The following is a 22,728-nucleotide window of genomic DNA, read 5'->3' on the forward strand; positions in this document are numbered from 1 at the left end:
AACATGAATGGATCTTTCAACAGCTTGGAGAAGCCCTAAATCATTAAGAAAGGTCAGAAATAGTTTAGAACAGGGATGGGATGTGATGTCAAGGTGTATATTAAAATGACCCACAATTAATAGATCTTGCTGGCGGACAGAACTGTCAGCAAGGGATTTTAAAAAAACTGTCCCATGTAGCTTGGGAAAGCGTAGGTGGGGAATAGCATACTAAGAGTAATAATGGCTGTGGGAATGCTTTCCTCAATGTTAATAATTTAGGGTATGAAAAGGTGTCAGGGGGAATTTCCATCATTAGGATTAAGGAGGATGATATAACAGCTAAACCTCTTCCCTTTTTAGAAGATCACACAATATGAAACGCTACGTATCCAGATGGTAAACACTAGTAGAGGTATGACTCCTCCCTGTCATGCAGTCATGTCTCAGTGAGGCAGGGGATATCGACATGAGACTCTTGTATAATATCCTGAATAACCATAGTTAGAGCCCTGCAATTAAGTAGTCTGCTGAGAGTGAAGAAGGAGTAGTAAATTCATTCTGAGTGGACAAAGAACAAGGTAACAGATTACTTACCTGGCATGATGAGCGAGCCGAGAGTTGAGGTGTAGGCTGATGTCCATAAAAAAAGGGAATAGGAACACCTATGGTTGCTTCCAGGGCCATGGTTGACAAATTAAAGGCAAAAGTCAGTAATTCTGGGAGATGTAAGGTAACAAAACTTAAAAATAGCAGAGAAATGGGGAATGGGAAAGGGAGTACTTATAATAAAATAAAACTTAAAGTATGGAAGTTTCTTTTTTGTGTTATGGTGTATTTGGATACTTTAAGAGATTTCCATTTTGTTCCCTTTTTTAAGGATGTTCTGAGAAACTGATATATGATATTTACTCTTTTTTTTAAAAGAGCTGTTATGTAATATTTGCATATGATGTTGTATTTCTTTGAACATCTGTTTTTGTGTTATCTCTTCTTATTCAATAAATACTTCTTTAAATTTCAAAAAAACAGCATAGAGTAAATAAAGGCCAGGATTTGCCCCCAGAGTTTGCCCCAAGGAGCTCGCCCAAGGAGCATTACCTGCTCCATAGGCACGCTCCTTTGGTGCGCACACATGGCACAGGATGCCACGAGCAGCTTGAAAATATAGTGATTTAACATCCAGTTGCGCTTATGTTGCAGGTCATGTGACCCGCTGACGTCCAAGGCAGGGACAGCACTAGAGCTTTGGGAAGGTTTCCAGCAATGTTGCAGGTCATGTGATTACCAACTTTATAAATTGTAGTTATAAAACATGCGTACTAAAAGTGCACATTTTATTGGTGTCTTTTGGTTATTTATTGGTAGGAACTGGTTAATAATCATTTCACCTTTCATCTTTTTATTCTTGTTCTCTGAAAACATTGCTAAAACTAACATGCATATTTTTGCAATTTTTTAAATAGGTTCGGATGAATATCAAATCACCTTCTGATTTTGAATGGCAAAAGCAATCCCGTTTTTACTTTATCGATGACTTGGATAAATGTATTGTCCAGATCACAGATGTGGAGTTCAGCTATTGTAATGAGTACCTTGGCTGTACAGACAGACTGGTTATTACTCCGTTAACTGACAGGTAAAAATCAAAACTCTTTGCAAACCAGTTGGGAAATAAGTTTCTAGGCCAGTGGTTCCTACACCTGATCCTGGAGGCACCCCAGCCAGTCAGGTTTTCAGGATATCCACAATGAATATTCATGAGAGAGATTTGCATGCAGTGGAGGCAATATAACACCATTTCACACATACTTTATCCATGACAGGCAGAAGAGTTCTTAGTGGAAAAGCTGGGATGGAGTTTGAACTTATGTGCGTGTTTTTGATTTTCAAAAGTATGAACACAAATTGTCTTACATAAGAACATAAGATTAGCCATACTGGGACAGAAGGATGCACTGATGAAGAACTGGGAATCTCCACTCTCAGTGCAAGTCTTGTGGGCTATGCCCATGTTGAGAGACCACTCATGAGGCTTTATCACCCTGCTCAGTCTGTCTGTCAGGTTGCTTTCCTTGCCAGCCAGGTGCATGGCCCACAGGACCTCGCATAGAGAAGACTTTGCTGAAACTCAAGCTAGATTGGGGAACCATGATCCTCATCATCCCATTCTGGCTGAGGCAGATCTGGTTCCCATTTCTTTGGACTTGTCTTCCTACCCTCATCACAGAGAATGAGGGGTCTCTTCTGCACCCCAACCTCCAGACGGGGACAGTGCTATGCATATTTTATAAACTGTGCCTAACTTTAGGCAAGGTTTATAGAATAGCACTAAGCTTGTTTTTTCGGCTTGGATTTTTTAGGTGCCATATATTGAATCTGGTCCTATCCACTTAGGCATGCCATTACAGAATAGTGCTAGGACAGAATATTGATGTGCACACATCAATGTCAGTATTCTGCACATTTACACATGCATAAATATAAGCACCGCATTATAGAATCATGCTTTTTATGCTGACACTTGGAGTTTGATATCTATAGATTATACACAACAGCCACAATATCTGGATATTTCTAAGTATACCTGTATATATACTTATAAGTATAATTTATACTTACATATTTGGTCGGTAAAAGTACCCCACCCTGGTGTAGAGCTTGATCATGTTGGTGATATAATCTTATGCAGTGAGAACTAAACAAGTAACACATGGTTGCTGGGAAAATAGCACACCTATAATTTATAGTTGTGGACCAATGATTAAAAACACAAAAATAATTGGGTGATCAAGTTAGAAAATAAGAACATAAGAAGAGCCTGTTAGGTTGACTGTGAGCCCTTGGGCCTAGGCCGAGTCCTAGAACAGACCTAGGCCGAGGCCTAGGGCAGACCAAGCTCACGCTACATAGAAACAATGGGCTATGAAGCCCAGCACACTCAGGGAGACCAGCGAGCACCACCAGAAAGGGAAATAGACCACTCATATGGGCCGCAAGGCTGAACTGGAACCCAAACATGCCAAAGGGAAGGGAAAAAGAACAGAGAGAAATCCCGGAAGGGACTGACACTTGGGCTTCGCACACAGCGCCACACACAGACACCAACGAAAGGTCACCAGACCAAACACACAGATACAGACAAAATGTAGAATAAGGGAACTCACACAGAGAGGCAACCCAAGCTGTGCCATACAGCAAAACGAAGGAGCGGCCTACACGGGATCCAAACAAGAGCTACAGCAAGAATAGGGTAAAAGGGAAACCACACAAAAAGACAGCAAGAGCACCACAACTAGATAAGGAACAGTCCTCAGTATAAACAAACAGCAGGTGAAGGGTTGGGGCAGGCTACACAGAAAGACTGCTTCTAGCTACACAGCTCAGACAAGGAGCAGAGCTCACAAGAACCAAGCTACAGATACAGCAGGTAAAGGGTTAAGGCAAGCTACAGAGAGAGACTGCTTCTAACTACACAGCTCAGACCAGGAGCAGAACTCACAAGAACCATGCAACGGATACAGAAGGTAAAGGGTTAAGAGATACTGCTCAAGCAACAAAGCTTAGACAAGGAACAGTCCTCAACAGATACAGCAGGTAAATAGTTAATAGGGAAACCCAAACAAAGGAAGTAAGCTCCCACCACCCCAGCACACACAGCAGGGAAGGGAAAGGCAAGGTGCACAGGGAAGCAGCCACAGAGAAGTTGAACATAGCTGAACAGCAGCAAAGTAATTAGATTGGAAGCTGACTCCTACAGACTCACAGAACAAGCACAGACAAAGAGAATAACAGTACATAAGTATTGCCATACCGGGACAGACCAAAGGTCCATCAAACCCAGCATCCTGTTTCCAACAGTGGCCAATGCAGGTCACAAATACCTGGCAAGATCCCAAAAAGTACAAAACATTTTATGCTGCTTATCCCAGCAATAAGCAGTGGATTTTCCCCAAGTCCATTTTAATAATGGTCTATGGACTTTTCCTTTTAAACCCCGCTAAGCTAACTACCTTTACCACATTCTGTGGCAACGAATTCCAGAGTTTAATTGCACATTGAGTGAAGAAACATTTTCTCCAATTCGTTTTAAATTTACTACTTTATAGCTTCATTGCATGCCCCCTAGTCCTAGTATTTTTGGAAAGCGTAAACAGACGCTTCACGTTTACCCGTTCCACTCCACTCATTATTTTATAAACCTCTATCATATCTCCCCTCAGCCATCTTTTCTCCAAGCTGAAGATCCCTAGCCACTTTAGCCTTTCCTCATAGGGAAGTTGTCCCATCACCTTTATCATTTTCGTCGCCCTTCTCTTCACCTTCTCTAATTCAACTATATCTTTTCTGAGATGCAGTGACCAGAATTGAACACAATATTTGAGGTCACACCATGGAGCAATACAAAGGCATTATAACGTCCTCATTTTTGTTTTGCATTCCTTTCCTAATAATACCTAACATTCTATTTGCTTTCTTTGCCGCCACAGCACACTGAGAGAAAAATTTCAATGTATCATCAACGACGACACCTAGATCCCTTTCTTGGTCAGTGACTCCTAAAGTGGAACCTGGCATTACGTAGCTATAATTTGGGTTCCTCTTTTCCACATGCATCACTTTGCACTTGCTCACATTAAGGACCGCATTACTTTCAACATTTGCTCTCTGGTCCAGAAGATAATCTACGGTGAAGCCCCAGGATATATGATTGATTTAATAGATCTTCCAGCCAGAAATAGAATCAGTTCATCATGTACTTATCTGAACCTTCACTATCCAAGCTGCATTGGACTCAGATACAAATCAACCTATGCATCCAATTTTTCTTACTTAAGTACGCAAATGTGGAATGCATTACCAAAGAGTGTGAAAACGATGCACGACCATCAAAACTTCAAGTGAACTTTAAAGACCTGTCTGTTTTGCAAGGCCTACCCTATTGATTCTACTTAATTGCCACAACTCTACAATGCATCTATACATACATTGCAATGGACATTTTATTTCTTATCTCCTTGTCCCTTATTGTACCCATTTACCCCTACCTTACCTGACCCTTTTTCTAATTGTATTTGTTTAATACCTACCGTCCTTGGCGTTCACCATTACAATATTCTGTAAGCCAAATTGAGCCTGCTAATATGTGGGAAAATGCGGGATACAAATGTTACAAATAAATAAAGAAAAGCGCCATTTAGACGCCCAGTCTCATAAGGTCCTCTTTTAATTTTTCAGAATCCTTTTGCGATTTAACAACTTTGAATAAACTTTGTGTCGTCAGCGAATTTAATTACCTCACTAGTTACTCCCATCTCTAGGTCATTTATAAATATGTTAAAAAGCAGCGGTCCCTGCATAGACCCCTGGGAAACCCCACTAACTACCCTTCTCCATTGAGAATACTGACCATTTAATCCTATTCTCTGTTTTCTATCTTTTAACTAGTTTTTAATCCACAATAGGACACTACCTCCTATCCTATGACTCTCCAATTTCCTCTGGTGTCTTTCATGAAGTACTTTGTCAAACGCCTTTTGAAAACCCAGATACACAATATCAACCGGCTCACCTTTATTCACATTTTTGTTCACCCCTTTAAAGAAATGTAATAGATTGGTGAGCCACCATACAACAGAGGATACACAATGTGCCACACGCACAGACTATGCAGAAGCAAGGTAAGCTCACAGCTGAAGGAGATAACGCTAGAGTGTCCTATGCAGGCAGAGGTATGCTTAAATAGGGTCTGGCATCTGACTTCAGCTGCCTCAGGCGTCAGCCCAATACCTGACATGGCCAATCAGGAGCGAGACCCAGTCACTACCCTGCCTGTCCCAGTAGGATCATAACAGAGCCATTATGTGTCAGATCAATGGTATAGGGTTATTTGGATATTATTGCATTGTTATGTCTTGCTTCTTTTAATGTGAGCCTCATTGAACCATTTATGGTAATTGTGGCATATGCGTATTGGATGTAATGTAATGTATATTGATTTCAACAGTGGCCAATCTGGGTCACAAGTACTTGGCAGAATCCAAAAGAGTAGCATGATTCCATGCTACCCATATCTATCTTAATAGCAGATTATGGATTTTTTCTCCAGGAATTTGTCTAAACCTTTTTTAAATCCAGATTCGCTAACTGCTGTTACCACATCTTCCAGCAACAAGTTCCTGAGCTTAACTATTTAACTGGAAAAATACTTCCTCCTATTTGTTTTAAAAGTATTTCCATGTAACTTCATTGAGTGTCCCCTGGTCTTTGTATTTTTTGAAAAAGTGAAATATCGATTCACTTTTACTTGTTCTACACCACTCAGGATTCTGTAGACCTCAGTCATATCCCCCTCAGTTGCCTCTTTTCCAAGATGAAGAGGCCTAACCTCTTTAGCCTTTCCTCATATGAGAGGAGTTCCATCCCCTTTATCATTTTGGTCGCTCTTCTTTGAACCTTTTCTAATTCGCTATATCTTCTTTGAGATACAGTGAACAGAACTGAATGCAATACTCAAGGTGAGGTCGCATCATGGAGCAGTACAGAGTCATTATAATATATTTGGTTTTATTTTCATCCCTTTCCCTTACCAGTATTCTGTTTGCTTTTTTGGTTGCCACCACACACTGAGCAGAAGATTTCAACAACTTGTATGATCTCCTTGCCTTTTTATATGATGGTTCACCACAACTTAAATATTATTTGAGGACCTTATTTAAGATTGTATGTGAGATGTATTTTTGAAGATTGTTGCTATACATATATGTGTGTGTGTATGTATGTATGTATGTATATATATATATATATATATCTTTTGGTCAGTGTTATAATTTTGAGATTGTTCTGTATAGGCAACATATGTGTATATGTGCCTCTGAGGGAGTGACATAGGGGCCTTTTGACAGATGGTGCTAGTCTGCTGAGGCAAAGGCTGAGGATGACTCAGTTCAGCCACCTGGCAGCAGATGGGGCTAGGCTGTAGAGACTGAGCCTGAGTCAGAGGGGCGGGGCTCAGGCCAGGAAGGAGCTAAAAGCCCTCCGGCAGTACAGATCAAGGAAGCCTTGATATAGAGACTACAGGTCCAAGGAGAGAGAGCGAGCAAGAGGCCCCGATACAGAGGTTAAGGAGGAAAGAGTTCCTCAAGAGAACCGTAGTTTGTGACCATAGTGTTGGCAGACAGGTCAAGGTAGGAGGTTTATATTTTGCAGTAATTACCTAACCTGTGATTGCAGTATTTGGAGTTTGGTTCACGAGGAAGGTATACAGATTACAAGTGAAGTATTGAAGTGAGCCTGCTAGGTATTAGTGCTAGCAAGTGTGAGTTAAAGAAACTGGACTTCAGGATATCTAAGACAATGAAGATTCTTTTTGTTTGAAGTGAATGCAGTCTTCATCTGTGACAATAACAAACTTTTGGTACTTTTTGTTCACAATGAAGACTTTCCTTTTGGGTTACCCCCTCTGCTGCCAGTGTCTGTGAAGGGTCCAAGACTGGCTGTTAGTCTACGCTATCATAGTGCCTTTATAGATAGAGTTCCAATTCCAGTTCCAGTAGTGTTCAGGTGTAATTGTGTACATTCCTCTACATACATACTCATGTATTTTATCAAATATGTGCATGAATCACAGCTCTGGCCCTGCTTCACCCAAAGTATGTATGCATGTAACCTTTGGTTAAAATAAAGGTGTTTTTTTTTTTTTACATAAGTAGATGCCAGTTATACACACATATACCATTGCATAATTTTATAAAAGGGCTTTTTCTGCATCTAAAACAGGTTTTACTTGTAAGAAATCTCTTACAAAATAAAGATGTGTGCGGATTTTTTGTTCTTCTCCAGATGCTACATTACACTGTCCCAGGCTCTGGGAATGAGTATGGGTGGTGCTCCAGCCGGACCTGCTGGGACAGGGAAAACAGAAACCACTAAAGATATGGGAAAATGTCTGGGGAAATATGTTGTTGTCTTTAACTGCTCTGACCAAATGGACTATAGAGGCCTGGGCCGCATTTATAAAGGTAAGATAGTATAGTTTGAAGTTCAATATTAAAAATAAATAATTTTCTCTGTACAGTGTGTTTGAAAATTATACCATCCTGAAAGGTAGCTATCATGCTGAATATTTTTTCTTATGTCACTTCAGTTTGATGCCTGTTATAGTGCATATCAGAGCACAGTTATCTCCTAAGACAGGTTAAAAAAAAACCTCATAATGATAGATCTAGGCTTATGGTCTGGGGGTTGTGTAAAGTGTTGTGGCACAGGATACATCTTTGTGAGTATGAAATTCTTTCCCAGTGAACCGTATTCATTATTTTAAAGATGGGGATATGTTTAAATTAGAAAAAAAAAAACCTCCCCCCAAACCCAATCTGCACACGCTGCAGTATTGGCTTCTGTGTTCTGTGACTGAGTTCTCATTTTCCTGTCTGTAAGTACATAAGTATTCCCACACTGGGACAGACCAAAGATCCATCAAGCCCAGCATCCTGTTTCCAACAGTAGCCAATCCAGGTCACAAATACCTGGCAAGATCCGGAAAAAGTTCAATACATTTTATGCTGCTTATCCCAGAAATAAGTAATGGATTTTCCCCAAGTCAATTTAATAATGGTCTATGGACTTTTCCTACCTACCTCCAGAATATCTGACATTTGATTCATCTGTCAACTTTTGACTCTGTAAAAAGTCAGGAGATAACCACTGATTTACATTTCTTTCTCCATGTTTACATCTCTGCTCTCTTTACAGCCCTCTGCTATCAACTCTATAATGTCCATAAAATAAGTTCCCTTTTCTTTCACTTTAATTATTGTAACATATTTCTATCTGGCCTTTGTCTTATTCCATTCCAACCACATCTAGGTTTACAAAACTCAGGAGCTCATTTACTCGCATGTCTCTTATGTCACTTCTGGGGCATACTCTCATTCCACTCTTTATTGGCTTCCAGCTAAATGCTGTAATGTTCAAACTGTAACTTTTACCTATAAGTACATTAACAGCCTTGTTCCTGTTACCTCTCCTCTCTTCTGTTTCCTTACCAGCCCTTTCACTACTTATATTCCCAATCACATATCCTTTTCTGCATTCCCGTGCTAATAAGCCAAATTTTATTTTTGTGCTTTCTTGCTTCTGGGTCATTAGCATCCATCAGACATGTGGGATGCTAACTTTCTAATCTAAGTAAAATGATATTTATTCCGCCTGTGTCATGTCCTGAAACTTAAGCACGCCATCTGACTAATATTTTCTACCATTTACAATACAACTTTCTACTGTTCAGACCTTATGCTATTCTGCATGAGAACTGAACAGGCGTTGGGTTCTGGCGTTGGCAGCTCAGGAGTACTACTGCTGACTGCCAAGGTTGTCTAAGGAGAGTTATGGTGAGCTATGCAGATGTCTTCAACTGGCGGGGCTTGGGGATTGAGATCTACAAAATCCTGAGTGGTGTAGAATGAGTAGAAGTAAATGGTTTTTTTTTTTTTACTCGTTCCAAAATTAAGACTAGGGGACACTCGAGGAAGTAAAAAGGAAATACTTTTAAAACAAATAGGAGGAAATATTATTTCACTCAACAAACAGTTATGCTCTGGAACTCTTTGCCAGAGGAGGCGGTAACAGTGGTTAGCGTATCTGGGTTTAAAAAAGGTTTGGACAAATTCCTGGAGGAAAAGGCCATAGTCTTCTATTGAGACAGACATGAGAAGCAATTGCTTACCCTGGGATTTGTAGCATGAAATGTTGCCACAATTTAGGTTTCTGTTAGGTACTCGTTACCTGACTTGGCCACTGCTTGGAAAACAGGATACTGGGCTAGATGGACCATTGGTCTGACCCAGTATGACTACTCTTATGTCCTTATGTTCATAGCTACACTAAGGGTGTGCCGCTGCTGGATGCGCCTGGGCCCACCCCTGGCTAAGCTCCTGCTAAAGACATCAGGTTTCACAGTAATTAAAATAGCCTTTTCTTCCAAATCAATAAGAAAAATTTACTGAAGCAAAAACTTGAGGTGGTAGGAAATAATAAAAATCACTTCCAGAATTAGTCTCTCAAAAATCCAGTCCATCAAAACTTACACAATACAGAAAGCACATCAGCAAATTTCAGGTGTACCTTTGACCTCCTTTGAGGAAGGAGGAAACTCACGCAGCTTTTATAGCTATGCAATATAATACACAAAATGACCATGAATCATTTCCTTGCATAATTCTGAAATGGTGCAAGTTTTGCACTCAGTAGAAATTAAAAGATTTGCAAAGTGTTGTGGAAAAATGTGCATACTAAAAGAAATCTAATGAGGAAGCGCTTAGGCTTCAGGAGATTTTTGTTTAGGGTTTTTATCTGAAGCATATTGTTAACTGCTTTGGTTGGTTTTCACCAGAAGGGCAGTATATCAAACATAAACAATCAATCAGCCAGCCTAATCCTTAACTGCTTCATAACTTTTAATTGCATAATAGATTGCATCCTTCATTGCTGTAACCTGGCAGACTAGAACCTGGAAAGGACATCAGAGTTGATGCTGTTGAAAGATTTTATTTGTTTATTTCTTATGTACCACCTGCAAGCTATCAAAGTACATTCAGCTACAGAAGGTACTTTTATGTCACCAGAGAGCTCACAATCTGAGGGGCCCCTACAGAGAAACTCATGGTAAAGCTGTGTGTGGATGTCTGAGTGTGTGGCTTCTACCATGAGTGTAATTCCATGCCATGCAGAAAGCTCATGGCATGCAAATTTTATGAGCAGAAAACTTGTGGCTAATGGGGGGGGGGGGGGGGGGGGGAAGTGTGTTGTACACATGGATAAAAAGGTTTTGCACTAATTGCGGCCTCCAGTGTTCAGTCTAAAGACAGAGTAGACATGAGCACAAATATTCCATTACATTACCCTGTGAACACTTCTTACAGATACACACACACACACTCGCAGGGAGGTTGTAAGAATTTCATGATCCATGCTCTGCATGCTTTCCCTACTTGTTTGCTTGTAGTTTAACTATATGTTTATAGCTAGTCTAAATTTTACACAGCTATTGGATCCAACATCTTACCTTTCTCTCCCCCTTCTATCCTGCATCTGCCCTCTTTCTCTTAGCCCTCTCTCTCCCCTGCCCCCTCTCTCTCCTCACTTCCAATCAGCATCTGCCCTCTTTCTCTTTCCCCTCTCTCTCCCCTTCCATCCAGCCTCTGCCCTCCTTCTTTGCCCCCTTCCATCCAGCATCTGACCTCTCTATACCTGCCTCCACCCTGACACCTTTGCTACTACTGCGGCTTCTCCAGACCAGCAGCAGCGGTGACAGTAAACTAACTACAGTCATCATGGGGCTGCACTCTCCATACGCACGGCTGCCGTCTCTGCCCTGGAACAGGAAGATTATGTTAGAAGAGGCAGGACTGATAGCTGCACCTATGGAGAATGTTGCCCATAGGTTGATTTGCTGTTGCTGCTGCTGGTCTGGAGAAGCAGCAGCAGAAGTGAGGTAGGGAAGGTCCTGGTGCGGTGCCCCTACTGCACAGAGGTTAAGAACTGCTGCATGGCAGCTTAAGAAAAGGTGCATGGCCACACAGCTTAGAGGGAACACTGGTGGCTTCTTAATTGCATGTCCAAACCAAAAAACAAAAGTGTCATCACATATCAGTTCTTGTTCTTCTGCACCTAAATATGACCCTCATTACTTGCACAAGAAATTTTTATGAGGTTTATATTTAGGCACAGAAGAACAGGCGCAGATGGTTTTGGTTTTGTTCAGACACATGCACATATTTGTTACCTCTCTTTTGCTGTTGAAACTTGCAGGGGTTTCCTTGTGCTCGTAAAACAAAGCAAAACTGTCACTTATATCTCAAAAACTGACATGAAATCCTCTTAGCAAATCCTTCTACACTGCATGGGACCTGGCAAAAAATTTCTTGCTTTCTGTGCACGTCAAAAGCTCTCTGTATTGAATGGAGTACATAAATGAGCTCCTTATTAAACATTTTAATACAGCATGTGGTCATGTCTTAACTCATTGAATCAAGCCCTTTCTTTCTATACCCAATAACATGTGCACACAATCTGCGATATTAGCTCATGGTGGCTTTCTGCATGAGACCCTGAGAGCCCCTTTTACTAAGCTGTGTAGGCGCCTACGTGTGCCCATTGTGCGCCAAAATGGACTTACCGCCTGACTACCGCGTAGCTCTTGCGGTAATTTCATTTTTGGCGTGCATCTGATATGTGTGTCTGAAAAATAGGGACAGAGACAGCAGTGTGGCAATTAACGTGAGGGGATTGGTGCTCATTTGTTATCTCATGGGTAGCCAGATCCGAGCACAATACAAGTGCTACACTGGAGCAGAGATGCGGACCCCTCACATTCCAACAGTAGGATTGCTATGGGGGAAGAGGATTCCCTTGTGGGAAGCAGCGGGTCTCACCCACCCATCCATCCCTCCAAGCTCCATAGACAGTTTACAGAATGGCTGAACAAGTCACAGACCTAACACCAGCTCTGAGCTGGCGTAGGTTTTGGCGCGGTTAAGGCACCCTTCTTCACTGCGCTTTTTTTCTGATCATTGGGGGGAATGCATTGTGACCTTATTTGCCTGCATTAGCATCTAATTAGTGCTAATCACCGGCGAACTCTTTTTTGCTGCGAGAAGGGCCTTTTAATCATAATGCTTTGGGAAACGCAGGCACTCGTCAAGCACTAATGGCCTCTAACACCCGCGTTTGCTTCTGATCATCAGGGCCTTGAACTGGTCCTCAGCCCACTGTTCTAACCATTAAGCTACTCCACTCTTAAATAAAGATAATGGAAGCAGCTTGAAAAGAGTTACATGCTGTTTGCATGTGTGAAAAGCATAATTACACAAGGAAATTTACGTGTGTTTAAGTAACAATTTTAGAAGAGGTGTGCAAGAGAGACATTTGCATACAGTGGAGGTAGTATATACAAATCTCTTTCACGCCTATTCATTGTTTATAACATGAAGACCAGGCTAGCTGGGTGTGTCCTGAGGACTAGATTATCTAGATTGTAAGCTCTTTGAGCAGGGATTGTCTTTTTTGTGTATGGTGTACAGCGCTGCGTATGCCTTGTAGCGCTATAGAAATGTTAAACAGTAGTAGTAGATTGAGGACCCCTGATGTAGAAAATAGCGCTGATGAAAATGTGAACTCAGCTCTGCACTGCAGACTTGCAAATCTTATCAGTGAATATCAGTCTGAAATTCACTATAGATGTGGAGAACCACTAGTCCATTAGTTTTGGCTTGCTGATGTTGTACTTCAGACAGCACCCAACTCCCAGATATTTTATAGGGGGTTGTTCCTTTTTAACGTTGTCTTGGTAGTAAAACAACTGCCCCACCCCAAAAGTTTTTTTCTCTTAGTAATTATTCACAACAGACCTTTTTTTTGCTAGTTATTTCCATTAGTGTGTTTACTGGGAGGCAGAATTTAAAGAACAATTACTTAACAGGCAACCATCTATAATGGAGTAACACAGCCCATCCATCTCCTCTTTAAAGGTCACCTATTCATATTGAGTTTTATTATTATTAAGAAAGAGTCCAGGAAATTGATTCCAATGTCTAATGCTACCCAGTGAATTGAGCACTAAGAAAAGTCATTAAGCTAAAGAAATAAAGGTTAAGGAATAAAAAAATATGTAAGGTATTACCTTTTCACTGAGCTAACAAAATATTTTTAGTTTTGATGGGCAGGTCATGTTATCACAATAAGAAGGTATCGCCTTATTTTGGGGGGGCTTGCTGTTTTTTTTTGTTTTTGTTTTTATTTGATAACATGTATTTTCCAAGTGGACTAATAAGGCAATCACTCTACTTTATCCTAGAGCTAAAGAAAAATGTCCAAATAATTATAAGTATTTATCCTTTGCTCCAGCAGATGGCAATACAGAACAAGTGATAAACCACTACAAGCTTAACTGTGCTAAAATTACTTTGAAAAAATACATCCTGTTGGATATGTTTTCAGAGGCTACATTGAAGGTTTACTTTGAGTTGGTTTCTCTTTATGCATACATGCCTCATCACACTCCCCAACCTCCAACACTGATACATTTTGGTAGTCCTTAGAAGAGAAAAACCTTAAGGCAGCTCTAATACCCTTTACATAAATGGGAGCGTATAACAGAGAATGCAGATCTCTAATCTGGAAAACCCTGCATTTCACAGATCAGAGTACTTGCAACAAGTTCTGGAGATATGTAATACATTTTACAGATAGTAATCCTTACACAGACAACTAAATGCACCTATACTGGAGACATAACAATGGTCATCATTGTTTATTTATTACATGCTTTTCCCATTAGAGGATTTAAAGCAAGTTAAAGCAAGCTGAAGTATACATCACTAGATTAAAATTATATTTGACATGCATAAATTAAAATATGTAAGGAACATTAGGTAATGATAGAATTTATGCATGAGGGTAATAGGGTATGATATAGAGGCAATTTTTTATTTGGGTGCTACAATTTAGGTGCTGATGCTGCGCACTGAGTACCAATTCTATAACAACATCTGTGCACCAAGATGCTGTTATACACTGGTATAAGTTTGCATTGGCATCCACTTATCCCAGGTCTATGATAGTCATAACTGGATGCACCTAAATCAGCAGTTATGCAAATAACTTACAGTATTTATTGTGTAGCCGAGCTTTTCCCTTCTATTAAAGCTTAGTGTTAAATAACCTTGGTTTTATTTTATCCATTATATAATGTAAGCCTCCTTGATTTATTCCCCTGATAGTTCTTTTAAGTCTTTTCTTTTAAATATTTTACCATAATTTAATTGTAATCTGCTTAATTCCATCGCATCCCTCTAGACCGGCACAGATGGGTTATGCACTCCTGCCAGCAGATGGAGACTAAGAACAAAACTGAGCTTCAAGTGAGGCTATGAATAGGATGTGCAGTCCCCAGGAAACAAGTCTGTTCTAAGTCTTAGCAGATGGTAGGAGTGGTAAGCCTATGCAGTCCGTTGCTTGTGGGCTCTGGTAGAGGCAGTGGTCCTCAGCATAGTTGTTTCCTTCAGAGAGTGCAGTCCTTTTGGGGGAGCTGCCGGGGAGTGTGTGTATGGGGGGGAGGGGGCTGGTATTCCAGCCCTTCGGCGGCTGGCTGCAGACCTGTACAATGTCCAGTCCTTGATTCTCATGGGGGTGAGGCTGCAGGAATGCCCGCCCTTTGAAAAAAACCCTTCGTGGTGTCTCCTTGCTGGGTTCCTTGGAAAGTGTGGGCAGTTCGGCAGACTGTTCATCAACTGGTGGCTTTAAGGGCAGTGGTTCCCGTCCCCGAGGTGGAATGTGGCACAGGTCATTATTCCATCTATTTTGTGGTTCCCAAGAAAAAAGGTTCCTACCGACCTATTCTAGATCTCAAAGGAGTAAATTGCGCTCTTTGAGTGCTTTCCATTCGCATGGAAACCTTGAGCTCCATCATTCTGGCCATGCAGCCTGGAGAGTTCCTGTTTTCTTTGGACCTGACAGAGGCATACCTTCATATCCCTATTTACCCAGCTCATCAGTGTTTCCTTCGCTTCACCGTTTAGGGAAGGCATTATCAGTTTTGTGTGCTCTCCTTTGGTTTGGCCACGGTTCCCTGTACTTTTTCCAAGGTGATGGTGGTGGTGGCAGCTGCTCTGTGCAAGGAGGGCATTTTGGTGCATCCATATTTGGACAAGCATGTGGGCTACAGCCCGAGTGGTGCACATGCTTCAGTCCTTGGGATGGGTGGTCAATTTGTCCAAGAGTCATATTCAACCATCCCAGACCTTGGAGTATTTGAGAGTTTGTTTCGATACCAGGGCAGGCAGAGTTTTCTCCTGGAGACCAGGATTTGGAAACTCCAGTCATAGGTCCGGTCTCTTTTGGACTCCCAGAGCCCAAGGGCCAAAGATTACTTACAAGTGCTCGGCTCCATGGCTGCCTCGAGACACAATCTGCATTGGTGGATGGTGCCGAGTCATCTCTCAGGATGCATGAGTCTGGACTCTCTGCAGTGGATTGTAATGATGCCAGTCTAGATGGCTGGGGTGTGCACTGTGTGGGAAAAGTGGCTCAGGGTGAGTGGTCTCTTCTGGAGGCGAGCTTGTTGATAAATGTGTTGGAACTAAGAATGATCCAATTAGCTCTCCTAGCTTTCTAGCCTCTACTAGTCGGGGCAGCAGTGCTAGTGATGTATGACAAAACGCCACGGCAGTCGCCTATGTCAATCATCAAAGAGGCATGAAGAGCCGGTCCGTGGCAGAGGAAGTGTCTCTTCTTCTCGTGTGGGCGGAAGTTCATCTGGTAGGTCTCTACGCAGTTCATGTCTCCAGAGCAGACAACATGCAAGCGGACTTTCTCAGCCTTATCCATTATACTACCCTTCTGCTTTAGGTTTAGGCCCTCAGAAATCCTGGTGCTCTGCATTTAGCCTCTCAGATAATAGCTAGGACTGAAATGAAAAGTACCATTCCCCCCAGGTGTCTGAGTGCAAAGGTTGATGTGGCGTGGACAGACCAAGTGACTCCCTCTAGGCAGTGCTCATGATAGATAGATAGATAGATAGATAGATAGATAGATAGTGAGATGCTTAGGGCTACAATCATTGTATGAGGGGCAGATTCTTACCTGTTCCCTCAGAATGTGCAGAAGTGTCATGCTTTCCAAAAGCAGGAACTAGGTTTGTGAGCCCTTGGGCCACTGCCGAGGAGCGGCAGTGGCAGGCAAAACCACCCTACACAGGGATAAGGCAGAACTCTGACAGGGCCAGCTAGACTTCACCTGCACTTAGCCACCGTTCCTCAGGAGTTGAGCCCCTGAGTGCAGGTGGCCAGCAGGATTTACTAGACAAGGCTGGAACTGGATTCCCACAGGATACACACAGGGAATAGAGCATACAGAGAGGCTAGGCAGAAAACTAGACTAGGACTCTCAGACAGACACGGAACAGATCTGAAAGCTGCAAGCAGCCACTGAAACAGGGAACAAACACAGATAGATAAGAGACAGAACTGAAAGCTGCCAGGCAGCCACTGAACAAGAAACACAGACAACCTAGCACTAGACAAAGACATACAAACAAGAGCAAGACTGGGAAACAAGCAAAACAGTAAACAAGCAGTACAGAACACAAAGCTACACAAAGACTAAACTAGAATCAGGCAAGAATACAGACTATAAACTGGACTACGCAGAAGTGCAGCAAGCACCAACAAACCAGGGCCTTAGGCGATGCAGAGGCAAAGCAGAGAGTTTCAAAATGGCTAATAAGCCCAACAGCAGCTGAGGCTCAGCTGCAGCAATCATCAGGCAACTAAGGGTGCTGTGCAGGTTCAAACAAAACAAGCAGGTGGCAGGCCGGAAGATCCGGATCAGACTGGGCCGAAGTCTGGAACGGGAAACAGCACACAGACCATCCAGTGCAGCCAGCACACAGAGACAGAACTAACACAGGAAGAACAGACAGGAGCCAGCTCAGAAGCCGACCGCCGGAAATACGGTGAGTCTGAGAGGGGTCACGGCCACAGATGTGACAAGAAGTTTCCTGGCTGCCCACTCCATTGAAGGTGGGAGGTAGTTTGGAGGACCATCTGCTCCATGGATTTTGAGGGTGGCAAGGTCAACCTCCTGGGGATTATCTTCAGCCTTATTTTTAACATCTCGGTGGAATTGCCTCCACTTCCTCTTGAAGATTTCTGCATCTTGGTTGTTGTGGAAGACTGTATTTAAATGGTGGCATATTGCTACCCACTCCTTCTGTTTGGAGTAAGCACTTAAATGCTGGCATGAGGGAGCAAAGAGATTGGTGTGTTGAGAGACCACCTCTTCAGCCAGCAGTTCCACCTCTGCCAAGGTGAAGGTTCCCTTCTTGGACACCATATTCTTTTGAGCAGCCATTTGGAAGTCGGGATATGGTGGTTCCAAAATGATGACATGGACGTATATATAGGCAAGGTTTGGCCATTCCATGGGTCTGGAAATTAGACATTCATAATTTGGACATCCCCAATTGAAAAATTGGTCACACCTTTGGGCATTCAACAGAGATAGATGTTCATGTCATCAATTTTTGCACAAGACCCTTCTAAAAGGGGGAAGGGGGAGCTTTTGTTAATGATAGAACTTTCCACACCTGTGGAACCACCTCATAACATATTTTCCTGTTGTGGTATCATGGCAATTTGTTCGGGCCCCTCACTGACGCTACCCCATGACTCATCTGTATAATGATTGGTCCGGCAATGGGAATTTATCAGGGGGGGGAGGAGTATTTCTCTGAAACTGTGCTTTGCTATAGAAGGGGACAACCTATCTAGTTGGAGATTTCATGGCCTTTGCTGTGGACAGTGCAAGGAGTGATGGCTCAATGTTTTACAGGATGGCATTCATGATTTCACTATGGCGAAAGTCTTGCGAGGCCACTGCTTGAACTCTTGGCAGCCATTTTGAAGCTGTGCCAGGAGCAAGACAGTCTGCAGATGCACTGCGCAGGAAGAGGCTCCTTCCTTCCCCACAGAGGTCACTAGACCACCAGGGAACCACACCAAGGTAAAGGAGGGGAGGATAGGACGCCAACCTGCCCGTTCGTCCGCAAATCTGGACAAATGGGCAGGCTGGCAAAACCCGCCCAGTTGCCTGGCTGTGTCCTCAAAAAGAGGACATGTCTGGGTAAAACCAGACTTATGGTAACCCTAACCCCCGCCGAGACCCATATCACCAAGGGGGAAGTTCTGGGAAGCAAAGCAGGGTGATTGGAAGCCTCTGCTACACAGCAGCAGGTGCCTGCAGGGATTTCTCAAACTGGCAACAAGAAGTAGTGCTTGGGGGACAATACACCCCAGGCAGGAGAAGTGGGAGTGGGTATGCCTTACTTCTGGCAGAACTTTCATTACACCTGTGAATGACCCCTGTTCCAGAATGTAACAAGAGAGTTACTGAAGAGATTATGTGGAGATGATTTTGGACTGAGAGTTTAATCACTTGCTTTTCTTGTTTTGCTGTAGCTGTTTCTGCTCATTGGGAGAAGCAGCAGTGGCCAGGAAACACTGGGTACTGGGTGGAAAGGGAAGGGGAAAAGGGAGTTGAGAAGGAGGCATGAGGTGCTAAATGGAAAGAGTAGAGGGGAGAAAATGAAAGAAGAGTGGGGAGGCTGGATGGAACAGGGGTGCAGAGAGCGAAATGAGTGGAAAGACGGGGAGAGAAAGAGGGGGGATGGAAAAAGCAGGAGAGAGAGAAGCTGCTGTGGAGAAGAATGGGGAGAAAGGGGGAGACCCTAGCTGGTCAGATGGAGAAAGAAAGAGGAGAAATGCTGGATGAAAGGAGGGAGAGAAAGAGGGAAAATGCTGCAAGGAGGGGCAGAAAGAAGGAAGATGCTGGATAGAAGGGTAGGGAGAAAAAGAAAAGACACTGGAAGGATGGGGAGAGAGAGGGGGCATGCTAAATGGAAAAGGGTAGAGAGAGAGAGAGAGAGAGAGAGAGAGAGAGAGACACTGGATGGAAGGATTGGGAGTGAGGGTAGGTGTTGGATGGAAAGATGTGGAGAGAAAGAGGGAAGATGCTGGATGGAAGGGGAGAGAAAGAGAGAGAGGGGGATGCTGGATAGAAGGATTGGGAGTGAGGGTAGGTGTTGGATAGAAGGATGCAGAGAGAAAGAGGGAGACAATGGAAGGATGGGGGGAGAGAGAGAGAGAGGGACAAGCTGAATGGAAAAGGGGAGAGAGAGATAACTGGCTAGAAGAAAGGGGAAACAGAGGGAAACACTGGATGGAAGGATTGGGAGAGGGTAGATGGGTGGAAGGATGGAGAGGGAAGGGTAGAATAGAAAGGGAAGATGCTGGATGGAAGGATAGGGAGAGAAAGAGGAGATGCTGGATGGAAAGATGCAGAAAGGGGGGAGACACTGGAAGGATGGGGAGAGAAAGAGGAGAGATGCTGGATGGAAAGGGGGAGAGGATAAAGTTAGTGAAAGAATGGAGAATAAGAGGAAGGGGCATGGGAAGAACAAAGGTGAGGAAAAGATGAAAAGTCATAGACAGATGAAGTAAAAAGGGAAATTAAAGAATGGATAGTAAGAATGAATTAAATCTGGACAGAGAGAGGCAGAAAAATAAATTGAAGAAAGGAGAGAAAAATGACAAATGGACAGGAAACCCTGGCAAGAGAGTTAAGAGAAGACAAAGGAAAACAGAAACAAGAGACTGGGACCAACACAATTAGAAAAGGTAAATGGCCAGACAACAAAGGTTCAGAAAATAATTTTATTTTTAATTTAGGAAAAAGTAATGTGGTAGCTGTGTTAGTAAAGGCTAATAAATGCAAATAAAACATAAAATAGAAAATAAGGTGATACCTTTATCTTGGACTGATTTTAATACATTTTTGATTAGCCTTCAGAGACCAACACTTCTTTCCTCAGGTCAGGAAAGGTTACCATAACAGTAATATACTGACCTGACCTGAGGCAGAAGGTTTTGGCCTCTGAAAGCTTTATTGAAAAGGGTATTAGGTTAGTACAATAAAAAGGTATCATCTTATTTTCCATTTTCAAGTGCCTGAACTGAGCATATGCGGGAGGGCTGGCATCGGTGGCTGAAGCACGCTGCCAACTGCTGCACTGCTCAAACAGCACGGTAGGAGGCTTATGCAGTGGACCTCTTCAACGGAGAATAGGCTTTTCCTGAGCACATGTCCAGTCCCCTATGAATTATGGTACTTTTCCTATTGTTTGGCCCTTGTCCCTGTGTATGCTGGGCTGTAGCCTGCCCCTTTTGTCTCCATTGGAGTTGGGTGTGTCTGCAGCATGCTTTTCTAAGATCTGTAAGCTAACTTGTTGTACCTTGTTGCATACTCGCCTTTCAAGTTTTTACCAGTTTAAAAGTATTTACAGCATCCACTCCAGCCAGTGCTGAAAGCTCCCAGCTTAGCTCTGCAGTGAGAGAGCTGGTAGAGACATACTCAGATCTGCAGGGCAGAGACTCTTGTTCAACACTCCAGAATTGTAAGTTATTTCCTTTTGTTTGAATTTACAGATACTTACAAATAAGTACCTGTATATAATATGTAAGCCGCATTTAACCTGCTATGAGTGGGAAAGCGTGGGGTACAAATGTAACAAACAAACAAACTAGCAGGGCAACCAGTGCCACAATTTTGGAGTGAGCTTAAGCTCAAAGTGGGGCCTTGTGGTTATGTCCCTGGGGGGAATAGATGCTGGATAGGGGGTGTAATAGTGTGAACTAAAACACTCCCTCTTACACATCCCTGCTATCACTGTTATAAATAAAATATTTTCTGGAATGGCCATGGGATTGAGGTGTTTTAGGGGTTGGAGCCATGAGGAAGAGTGGTTGGAGCTAAGGCAGAGTGGGCGGGGCTGGGGCATGTACTAAAATCTCCCTCTCAAAAATCAGGACACCTTGGCAGCTCTGCTTCTGGATTTGTCTGGGTATGCATAGAAGAGCTATTCTTACCATGAAACTCTTATGCAGATGCACCAGGCACATTCCTCTTTACTTTTAGTCTCACTCGTGCATATAATTTGCAAGTGATTAGCATTGAGGATTGGGGAGCTGTTTCTGCACTGCTCCCGTGGTATGGGGTGGGCGCTGTTTGCTTTAGCGTTGGAGTACTGATAATTGGGGCCTCAGACTGCATGCTTTCTTGAGCTCACTTTCTATCAGATCAAGACTCACAGAGACTAAAACATCCAGCATTCCCATGAGCCCACTTTCTTTCAAAGTTATTCTGCGCTCACAGGGGCTCCCTCTAGCACCATACTAAAGTATAATCAGTGACACGCTGTTCAGGATGTCACAATAGATATACAGTGTAGAGATGGTCATAAAAAAATGTCATACTTTTTTGGCACTCGTTCATCATCATTGCAACTAATGGATTTCTAATTCCATCAGAATCTGTTTCAACCCTTCTGTCTAGTGCTTTGGACAGTAGGGATCTAACACAGAGATGCTATGGCTCTTCGTTCATGGTTAGATTCCCCCTTCCCCCCTACTTTACCCCACAAACAGTCCCTTAGCTTGTCTGGTGCCACAATCATTAATCTAAGGGGTTATGGATTACAGCCTTCCTTGATTTTAGAATTAAGAATCTGATCCAGGAATCGAATCCAAACCTCTTTTTTTTAACAGTGATCAGCTCTGCACTGGACCTTTGAGAGAGCCCATTTTCCCATCCTTATTCATCGATTTCAGGTGTGGAGATGCTGTAGGCTGAGTCTTCATCCCTGGAAGGTTTTCTGTGGAGATGTCCTAGTTTTATGTATTACCCTTGTAGTACCACATTCTAATATCATTCTCCGTTGTAGCAAAATAATAGAAATGTGAACTGCTTCGAAAGTGCAGGCTGTGAGTGAGTGGGTGGGTAGGTGCATGTGTGTGTATGTTTCCCTACATGTGGGTTATTTGGAGCATGTGTGTGCGGTTTTAAGATTCATGGGTTGGGTATGTGTCAGGAACAGGGTGCTGGACTGAGTCAGAGTGCCAAATGAGTCTGATTACAGGGGGTAAGGGTGCAGGAGGCTGTATAGCTCTGGGTGCTGGATGTGGGAGGATGAGTTGGTGTAAGATGTGGTGAGGTTGTAACTATAGTGGGTACTCGGAGTTCAGAGTAGGGTATTGATGACTCAGTCCTTCCCTTCCCATTTTCCCATTCCCTCACCTTTCTCCTTTTACTTAATCCCCTCTTCCTTCCCTTTTCTCATTCAAATTCATCTCTCAT

At 42.8% G+C, this 22,728-nt stretch overlaps 1 protein-coding gene across 1 annotated transcript in view; it reads left to right on the forward strand.

Moving 5' to 3' along the window:
* Positions 1 to 22,728, forward strand: part of LOC115471141 (dynein heavy chain 5, axonemal-like) — a 766,968-nt gene that overhangs the window by 228,329 nt on the left and 515,911 nt on the right. The window contains 2 exon segments of the mRNA XM_030204834.1: positions 1,446 to 1,618; positions 7,822 to 8,000. Coding sequence (XP_030060694.1) covers positions 1,446 to 1,618; positions 7,822 to 8,000 — 352 coding nt within the window.

Source organism: Microcaecilia unicolor, chromosome 1, assembly GCF_901765095.1.
Source record: "Microcaecilia unicolor chromosome 1, aMicUni1.1, whole genome shotgun sequence".
NCBI classification, from domain to species: domain Eukaryota; kingdom Metazoa; phylum Chordata; class Amphibia; order Gymnophiona; family Siphonopidae; genus Microcaecilia; species Microcaecilia unicolor.